The following is a 10900-nucleotide window of genomic DNA, read 5'->3' on the forward strand; positions in this document are numbered from 1 at the left end:
TTGTTGATTTTGATGGGAATGGATCTGCTTTTGTTAATTTCGATGGGAGTTCTCTGTGCCTCCTGAATCTGGATATCTGTTTCCTTCTCCAGATTACAGAGTTTTTCAGCTATTATTTCTTCAAATAAATTTTCTGCCCCTTTTCTCTCTCTTCTTCTTCTGGGACTCCTACAATACAAATATTACATTTGATGAAGTCACTGAGTTCTGTAAGTCTATTCTAAATTTGCAATTTCTCTTTTCTCTTTTTTGTTCAGCTTGATTACTTTGCAATACTCTGTCTTCTAAATCATTAATTCGTTCCTCTCATTCCTCCATCCTGTTCATTCTGTCAAATGTGTTTCTCATTTTGTTTATTGAACCTTGTATTTTTGCTATGTTGTTCCTTATTTCTGTGTTAAGTGTCTCATTTATATCTTTCACTCTTTTTTCATGTCCATTGAGTATCCTTATGATCATTGCTTTGAATTCTTTATCAGGCATGTTACTTATATCTGTTTCACTTAGATCTCTTGCTATGTCACTGTTCTGTTCTTTCATTCTTTCATTCAGGTTAAATTTCTCTATTTCCTCATTTTGTCTGCCTGAAAGAAGAAAGTAAAAAAAAAAAAGGTTTTAGTGTCATAAGAGAGAGACAAGAATGTATTGTATCCTGTGTATCCCAGAAAGAATAGGCTGCTATAAAGAAAAATATGCTTTGAAGGTTAAAAAGAGAGAGAGAAAGTTCTTAAAAATGAAATGTAGGCATTGAGAGGTAATATCTAAAAAATGTCTGGCTATTCAATTTATAGCTAAAGCCTCATTTTTTATATGCAAGCAGTAGCAATGGTAGGCTTGAAAATGGTGCACTACTCTTCATGGGAACTTAAGCAATTGAGATGGAAACTATGGATAACTGTGTCTGTGAAAGTAATTGCATCAATGCCAAATTTTCCAATAAAGTTTCCACTTGAAAATTCCAATGAAAATTCCATTTAAGTTTCTATTTGAAATCAACAAAAGTGAAAAAATCAACTTGGAAAAAAAATAAATTCTATAAAATGCATCCATTCTATAAGTATTTCATTCCCTAACATCTACATGCAACATGGGTCTACATGCAACAGAAAACAATAAATAATTTATAGCTGTAGTGTCACTCTTTCTCAAATCTTGGGATACCTGTATGAATTAAACTTACATTAGATAACATTCACAAATAAAATATATTTGTCGTACTCTGATCTTTCTTCCCTTTACTTGAGGAGTTCAATAGGGAGACAAAATACGGAAGTTGACATTTTAAAATGGAAAAATCGTTTCAGATCACTTATAAATAGGTTGAATTTTTTTAATAAAATAAAGTGTGCTAAATGATAACAGTATTTTATATATTCATTAATTCAAAAATTCTAAATCAACATTTTCTAAACAAGGGGCTACTACTTTGTGGGATAAAGATAGGTTATATGATGAAAAACATTTGATATCGATCAAGCCATAGAATTCTTTATACTTTTGTAGTAAAGAACAATGTCCTTCTGTAAATGGCTCATTTATTCAGGGTTTTTTTGTTGTTGGTTTTTTGGGGTTTTTTTTTTTTTGTTTTTTTTTGTTTTTTTTTTTTTGGTATCAAGAAAGACCTGGAAAGATATGGCCCCTCTGACATAAACTGACATCAGCAAGTCATTTAGATGTGTTATTTACCATTCTAAACTTCAAAAAAATCTACATGTTTGTTATGTTTCATTAACTACCCTTTACTGTCTTAGCAAATAATATGTAATTCCATGACATTTTTTATATTACTAATTTTTGGTTTATTCAGGATCTTGTCCTATTAGCTATATTCTATAAAGTACATATTCTGTATTCTAATATCAGATCATTGTTTTTAACCTTATTATACCCCAAATGTGATGTAAACCACTAGTTGTATTTATGACGCATTGTAATGTATTCTGCAAATCTGGGCTGATTTTTTAAATTTTTAATTATTTAAAATTTTAATTTTAATTTTTTCCTGAATTTCATTTAATTTTTAAAAATTTTTTCCTTATTCTCCTCAACTACTTCTCACCCATTTTTTATCCCTGTACATGACCTGTAACCTTATTATATTTCCCACCTTGTCCCCATTCTCTTCTTCATTTGAAACTTTTAAGTACCTTCACTAAAATTTAGCTTTCTCCAGATGACACTTTGTGCCTTATAAACCATCCCCCCCCCAATCTCAATTTGTGGGAAGAGCAATCAGACTACTTTATGTTTCCCAATACTACTTACTGATGTTATACCATCATCATCTCTGAAATCCATGCCATCTGATTAGGTCATCATTGGCTATAATAATAACTCGCACTTTCCTAGATGAATCAGCACTTTCTTCTGCCCTGATCTGCTGTTGTATAGATCTTTTTCAAAGCCCATATTGATAATCCATCCAATGAGACTCAATTCAGTGGCTTCTCAGAGCTCTAAAATCCTCCCTTTCTATTTTAGCCACCCAAAAGCAAGGCCACACCTTGGATCAACTCTTTAAAATGAAGCAATTCTTTCTAACTAGTGTCTTCTATCTCTTTTCCCTTATACATCTTAAAATCATCCTTTTATCTGTTTCTCAACCTTATCCCAACTTTTAATCACTTTACTACTTCTGTTTTTCCTACTCCATTAGCCACCTTGTGATCTCTTTTGCACTTAGAACCTACGATCAATCTAGTATTCCCCTTACTTGACTTCTTGCTGTGCCAACATAGTTCACTCACCCACTTTTTCTTTCTCTCTAATAGTTTTGCATATTACAGTTTTAAATTATTACATGAAAAATGCATCCTAGTTATTTAAACTTTTTGTAATGGCATCCATTTTCTTCTATTAGATTTTTTTGATTTTAAAATTAGGAAATCTTGCAATCTGTATCCACTGACAACTGCTTGACTTTACCTGGACCTCTCTGCTTCTCAATATATTCCTTTATAACCCTTCTATTCATGTGTTCCAAATGTTTTCCATATTACCAGTGCTTAAATCTAACATCCCTTCCCAGGATATGACCTTGCCTCCTACTTTACTAGAAAAAAATAGAATCCATCTGCCCAATTCTCTCAGCCATCTTCTCTAGATCAGAATGTTTGTATCCATGCACAGCTACATCCAAATTTCTTATTTTAACAGCTGGTTTATAGATTATTTTAAATTTTCTGTGCAGACCTCCAGGTTTTTCTTCAACTATTTTTTTCTAACCTCTTGACTCAAAAGTATGTATTTTCCTTTTCAAGCTTCTTCTAGAGCCTTCTTTAATGATTGAACTCTCCCTTCCTCTCTCCTGCTCCCCATTTATCATTTCACCCTCTCTACTCTGTTTCTGACCAGCAGATTATTACATTAGAAACAATGAAAGGTCTGAGATTTTACCTTACTTGCAAGCTAACAGATTAATTTCCCACAGTTGTATATACATATACTAACAGAAAACACAAGACCCATGGGGTCATTACTCATTGAAAAAACAACCAAAGCAACGTCTTGCATCAGGTCCCTAGCCCCAGTTTCCATAAGGTTAACGGAATGAGGGCCAGATGTTACCTATGCCTGCAGCAGGGTATGTTACAGGGGAAGAACCCTGAAATAAGGAAGGGAGACAGACAGTCAGACCTTATCTTTACTCCGGAATGTAAGCCAGGAAGGATAGGGAGACTTTACTACCCCCTGAATGTCCCCACAGAGGGCGATATTCTCTATCTTTATTCTATTATTTAGGAAACAAATCTTCCCTCTGGACTTAAGGTAGAGATAGTATCACTAGTATTCAAGGATGTTTGCTATGCAAAGCCCTTTGTACAGAAGACCTAGACCATGCATAAATATGCAGTATTCATTTAAAAAAATGTCTCAACACAGATTTTCCCAGATTTCTCTTATCTTCAAATATATCTCATAGAGTCTATACTCGCTGTCTTTGTTGTCGTACCCTCTATTAACTCCATGTACATTTGTTCTATTATTCCACTGAAAACTATTCTTTTCAAGGTACCAATGACATACTGGTAACCCAACCATATGACCTTTTCTTAGTCATTCTTGACTTTCTGCAGAATTTAACAAGGGCTATACTTGCTTCCTGTTACCTCTAAACTACTCTACTGTTTTCTATGACTAGTTTAATTCTTAGATCTGTCTCCTTTGCCCATCTGTCTTTTCTTCCCTCTTTGTTTTCATTCTATTAAATGTGAACATATCACAGGTTGTCTTCCCATTCTACACTGCTCTCAAATATCTTCTAGTCTTAGTTTCAGTTGTTACCTCTGTAGGTGGCTGTAATTTCCTTCCTATATTCCAAAACTCATCTGTCTTCTCAATATTTCTTCCTGTAATAAATTTTAAAACTAAGAGTCAATTCCACAGCCCCACTTTTTAAAAATTGTTGTCAGTGGGGCCCTCATTCTATCAGTTCTTTATATTTTTTTAAGAACAAATTTATTTCTACACACAACAATCTTACATGCATTTCCAAAGAATTATGGTGAGTGAAAAAAATCCAGTTCCAAAAGGTTACATAGTGTATAATTTTGTTCATATAACATTCTTTTCTTTTTTCTCCAGTATAATTAATGTACAGTGTTACATTGGTTTCAGGTGTACAGTATAGTGATTAAACAATCTGTACATTACTCAGTGCTCTTCACAATAAGTGTACTTTTAATTCTCTTTATATATTTCACTCATCCCCCCAGTCACCTCCCCTTTGACAACCACCAATTTGTTCTCTATATTTTCTCTAAGAGTCTTTTTTTGTTTGTCTCTTTTTCCTTTGTTCATTTGTTTTGTTTCTTAAATTCCACGTATGAGTGAAATCATATGGTATTTGTCTTTCTCTGACTAACTTTTTTCACTTATTTCCATCTAGATCCATCCCTGTTGTTGCAAATGGCACGATTTCATTGCTTTCTATGGCTGAGTAATGTTCTATTGTATATATGTACCATATCTTCTTTATCCATTCATCTATCAATGAACACCTGGGCTGCTTCCGTGTCTTGGCTATGCATGTATACATGCATGCATGTATCTTTTTGTATGAGTGTTTTCATATTCTTTGGGCAAATACTGAGTACTAAAATTACTGGATCATATGGCAATTCTACTTTTAATTTTTGGAGGAAACTCCATACTGTTTTCCCCAGTGGTTGCATCAGTTTGCATTTCCACCAACAGTGCACAAAGGTTTTCTTTTTTTCCACATCCTCGCCAACACTTTTTTCTTTTTTTCTTTCTTTTTTTTTTTTATTTTAGCCATTCTGACTGGTATGAGGTAGTGGTTTTGATTTGCATTTCTCTGATGATTAGTGCTGTTGAACATCTTTTCATGTATATGTTAGCCATCTGTATGTCTTTGGAGAAATGTCTGTTCATGTCTTCTGTCCATCTTTTAATTAGATTATTTTGGGTTTTTGTTATGTTGTCGTTGTTGTTTTGTTTTTGGGGTTTTTTTGGTGTTGAGTTGCATAAGCTCTTCACATATTTTGGATATTAACCCCTTATCAGATATTTCATTTGCAAATATCTTTTTCCATCCAGTAGGTTGTCTTTTTTGTTTTGTTGATGGTTTCCTTGGCTGTGCAGAAACTTTTTATTTTGATGTGGTCCCAATAGTTTATTTTTGCTTTTATTTCCCTTACCTGAGGAGAAATATCTAGAAAAATGTTGCTATCACCAGTATCAGAGAAATTACTGCCTGTGCTCTCTTCTAGGATTTTTATGTTTTTAGTTCTCACATTCAGGTCTTTAGATTCATAACCTGAGAATGTGGTTGAGTAGACTCACTCAAGTTCAACAGTATTTTCACTAGAGTTCTTTACACCATTGTAATCCATTTTCTACACTTCACCTAAGAAATCACTCAAACATAAATTCATATTATAGAGCTTGTGGGGGTTAAAGACAATTCTTTACACAAGGCCCCCATGATTGCCCCTCCAATTTCAATTTGTGCTGCATTTCACTTACCCACATCATAACAACATGCCAAAATACTTGCTTTCACTTAAATTCACTATTCATTCGTTCCAACATTTTCTGAAAACCTACTATGAACCAAGCATTATGCTAAGCACTGGGGCTATAAATATGAGTAAATTATGTTCTCTCAAGAGGGAAATAAAAATGTAAATAAATGCCATAAAGTATGATTAGTAAGACAAGGATACAAACTAGTTTCTCTCTTCCTAAGGCACTTAAGGTGATAATATAAAAGATGACTCTCAAAATCTTGGAGGATGAGATGGAATTTGTTATATACCAAGAAAACTTATTTCAGGTAAAGTAAAAAGACATATGAATGCACAGAGATGTGAAACTGAATCCCTTATTTTTTTTTTTTTTAATTTTTTTTTCAACGTTTATTTATTTTTGGGACAGAGAGAGACAGAGCATGAACAGGGGAGGGGCAGAGAGAGAGGGAGACACAGAATCGGAAACAGGCTCCAGGCTCTGAGCCATCAGCCCAGAGCCCGACGCAGGGCTCGAACTCACGGACCGCGAGATCGTGACCTGGCTGAAGTCGGACGCTTAACCGACTGCGCCACCCAGGCGCCCCCTGAATCCCTTATTTTAAGAGCTGTAAATAATCCATAATGACCAGACCATAAGATTGAAGATGGGATAAAAGGATGCAGTGTTGAGAAGGTGGGGTGAGATGATGAAACACCTGTTATGTCAGAGGAGTGTGGGCTTTGTCCTGGAATAATATGATCAGATTTACTTTTTAAGAGGGAATTGTCCCATTATAGTAATAATTTATTCAGGCAATAGGTGCCAAAACTACTGGATGAAAGTTTGAAGAACAAAAGATATTTACATAGTCTGTAAATATCTCTCTACATTGTACTCATTACAATGAGAAAAATGGTAACTTAGTGAAGAAATCTGGTGGTGTCTACCAGGTGGAGAACCCTGGTAGAAACCACCTCAACCAATTGCTCAAAGTGAGCGTCATTGTAATGGGACAAATCAACATCTTGAGCCTCCTCTTATAATTCACTGAGAAGAAAACAGCACCATCACTTCTGTGGTATTCTTACCAAAATGCATTTCCTGAATCTAATTATGAAGAAACAGATAAACCCAAACTGAGAAGCATACTGTAAAATCACTGAAAAGACAATAGGAAAAATAGGAAATTAAAGGAGTTTAAATGCACAGATTAATGTATAATCCTGGAATTTTTTTTCCATAAGTGGCATTATTGAAACAAATGGCAAAATCTGAATAAGGTCTGAAGATTAGATAATAGTATTATATAAATATTCAATTGTATGATTTTTGTGATTATATTGTGGTTACGTAAGAGAATTTTATTTTTTAGGGAAGTATACATTGAAGTGCACATTTAGGGTTAAAGGGGCATCACATATACAATTTACTGTCAAATGATTTTTTTAAATCATATTAAAACATGTTCATATAAGGGCGCCTGGGTGGCTCAGTCATTTAAGCATCCGACTTCGGCTCAGGTCATGGTCTCATGGTTCATGAGTTCGAGCTCTGCATCAGGCTCTAGGCTGACAGCTCAGACCCTGGTGCCTGCTTCAGATTCCATGTCTCTCTCTCTGTGTGTGTCCCTCCCCTGCTCAGGCTCAGACTCTCTCTCTCAAAAATAAACATTAAAAGGGGCGCCTGGGTGGCGCAGTCGGTTAAGCGTCCGACTTCAGCCAGGTCACGATCTCGCGGTCCGGGAGTTCGAGCCCCGCGTCAGGCTCTGGGCTGATGGCTCAGAGCCTGGAGCCTGTTTCCGATTCTGTGTCTCCCTCTCTCTCTGCCCCTCCCCCATTCATGCTCTGTCTCTCTCTGTCCCAAAAATAAATAAATGTTGAAAAAAAAATTAAAAAAAAAAACATTAAAAAAATTTTAAAAACATGTTTATATATAGAACATACTATTTATAGCAGTATTATTCACAATATGCAAAAGGTGGAAGTTACTCAAGTGTTCATTGATGGATGAATGGGTGAACAAAATGTGGTGTATACATACAAGAGAATCTTATTCAACCTTAAAGGAAAAGGAAATTGTGACACACTTTACAACATGAGTAAACCTTGAAGACATTATGCTAAAGTGATATAAGCCAATCACAAAACAACAAATGTTGTATTATTCCCCTTATATGAGGTTCCTAGAGCAGTCAAATTCGCAGAGACAGAAAATAGAATGGTGGTTGCCAGGTACTGGAGGAGGGAAAATGAGGAGTTGTTTTTTAATGAATACAAAATTTTAGTTTGGGAGGATGAAAAAGTTCTGGAGATGGATGATGGCAATAGTTTGCACAGCAATGTGAATGTACTTAATGCACTTGAACTGTACACTTAAAAATCAAATGGTGATGGGAATGCAAGCTGGTGCAGCCACTCTGGAAAACAGTATGGAGGTTCCTCAAAAAACTAAAAATAGAACTACCCTACGACCCAGCAATTGCACTACTAGGCATTTATCCATGGGATACAGGTGTGCTATTTCGAAGGGACACATGCACCCCCATGTTTATAGCAGCACTATCAACAACAGCCAAAGTATGGAAAGAGCCTAAATGGATGAATGGATAAAGAAGATGTGGTATATATAGACAATGGAGTATTACTCGGCAATCAAAAAGAATGAAATCTTGCCATTTGCAACTACGTGGATGGACCTGGAGGGTATTATGCTAAGTGAAATTAGTCAGAGAAAGACGAATATCATATGACTTCACTCATATGAGGACTTTAAGAGACAAAACAGATGAACATAAGGGAAGGGAAACAAAAATAATATAAAAACAGGGAGGGGGACAAAACAGAAAAGATTCATAAATATGGAGAACAAACTGAGGGTCACTGGAGGGGTTGTGGGAGGGGGGATGGGCTAAATGGGTAAAGGGCACTAAGGAATCTACTCCTGAAATCGTTGCACTATATGCTAACTAATTTGGATGTAAATTTTAAAAAATAAAAAAATAAAAAATCAAATGATGAGTTTTGTGTTATACATATTTGTAAAAATAATTAAAATTATATGTAGACAGCTGAGAAGAAAAGGAAATGTAGTAAAATGAACACTTATCTTCTAAAGATAAGAGTAAAGAATAGAAGCAGAGAGACCAATTAAAAAGCTGTTGTAATATGTACCTCAGTAGTGGAGACAGAGAAAATGGGTACATCTGAGAATGATTTAAGTGATATGATTTGGACTCCTGTATCACATCTACCTTCTGCTTAACAAAAATACAATGGATATGAGTAGATGCATAGGCTGCTATCTTTAAGCATTTGCCTAACACTCATTTGCCCTTCATAACTTGGCTCTGGCTCAACTTCCTTTGAGAAGTCCTCCCTGACTCTATGCAGTCTTTCCCCTTTCTCCTCACCTCTTACCTCTTCTTGGACTGAATTAGTCTTCCTCCCTTCCTAGATGTTGTGATAGCATCTTTTGCATGGACATCGCAATATGTTAAAATAAATGGTTTATCTATTTCTTCAATACACTGAGCTCCTTGAGAGCAGAAACAGTTACTATATTTATGAACCACAGCACCTTTCAAAATGTGTGCTCAATAAATGCTTGAATGAATGTAATAAGTTATTGAGTACATATACTGTTTTTGTTTATAATGCTTTATGCTTGCCTCTTTCCTTCCATGCCCCCAAAGTTCATACCCTATTTCAATAGTCTTATAACTAGTCTTTCTACTTCAAGTACATAATTTCTCTAAAGTAGTCTGTGAATTGATGTATTAAATGCATCAAAGTATTCTGTATTAATGGTGCATTAAAGTAGTCTGTGCATTCTCTTTGTGTTCATTTTTTGGTCCCTTGTTTCCTTTTGCTACTTCATTTCATCTTAGGGGAAAAAAATCTTTGGAAAATATTCAGTCATATTCATATTTAAGTAAGTAGTTCCATTTTAAGACAAAATGTGAGTAATATAATGAAGTTTAGAAAAGGTGGCAAGCTATCCAGCACAATGTCTGGCTCACAATAAAAGTTCAATAAATGTTTAAACTGAGTTCATTCTGTTTAAAATTTTAAAGATAGAAATTTAAATTTGGGACAAAGAAAATTATTACTGTTTTAAGCCTTTGGAAACCTGCTTGTTTTTGCTTCATGGTAGTTCAAATGTTAACATTTGAGTTTATTTAACTATTATTTTTTGTAACATATTATTATTTGTAGTTTATCACTTTGAAACACAAAGTCAAAACAAATTTAAGAATACTGTATTACACATTTTCAAAAACCTTTCTATACTCTTTTTATAGGTTATATGTAAAGTCAGATGTGCCACTGAACTTGACAAACACAAGTAAGTTTCGTGAGTAGCAAGATCTAATTTTTTTCACAATAGACTTCTCAAAGTAGAAGGTCATGGTAGTTGAGGGTGCTGTAACAGTTTTATAGGAAGTCCAGTGGTTAGATTAGCACAGCAGAAGTGAATTGCGGATTCTACAGTTCTCCCCTCAGCCATATTGCTGCCTAACACCTGTTTTTACTGTTCTGCTACTGTCATGCTTTAGATGTCAGATATAGTTTCATAGAGCCTACACATATTAAAGTTAGATTATACTTTTTGGGGCAAGCGTGTTCCATGAAATAAGGAATGTTTCGGTATTGATTAATGTCAAAAATGAGAGTGCTAAACTGGGGAGTTAGGAGACGTGGGTTTCAGACCAATTCTCCCGCTAATTCATTGGCTATTCAACCTCTATATTTTGGCTTCCTAAACTATTACAATCCTCTGGACATAGGGACAATTTCAAGGTCCATTTTGGGTTTCAAGTTAATATTATTATTTTTATTATTTAATCTGAGATAATATTAAGATCTAAACTTCTCAAACTAAAATTTTTGTACTTTGTACACTTAACAAAGGATTGCTTGTGACAGAT

At 34.7% G+C, this 10900-nt stretch overlaps 1 protein-coding gene across 2 annotated transcripts in view; it reads left to right on the forward strand.

Annotated features, from left to right (window-relative positions):
* GPR137C (G protein-coupled receptor 137C) overlaps window positions 1–10900 on the forward strand; it is a 65598-nt gene that overhangs the window by 28399 nt on the left and 26299 nt on the right. For both annotated transcript variants that reach the window (XM_045450972.1, XM_045450971.1), the window contains exon 2: window positions 10274–10317. In XM_045450972.1, the coding sequence (XP_045306928.1) occupies window positions 10274–10317 (44 nt within the window). The remainder of the gene's footprint in view (window positions 1–10273; window positions 10318–10900) is intronic.

This window comes from Leopardus geoffroyi, chromosome B3 (assembly GCF_018350155.1).
Source record: "Leopardus geoffroyi isolate Oge1 chromosome B3, O.geoffroyi_Oge1_pat1.0, whole genome shotgun sequence".
Lineage (NCBI taxonomy): Eukaryota > Metazoa > Chordata > Mammalia > Carnivora > Felidae > Leopardus > Leopardus geoffroyi.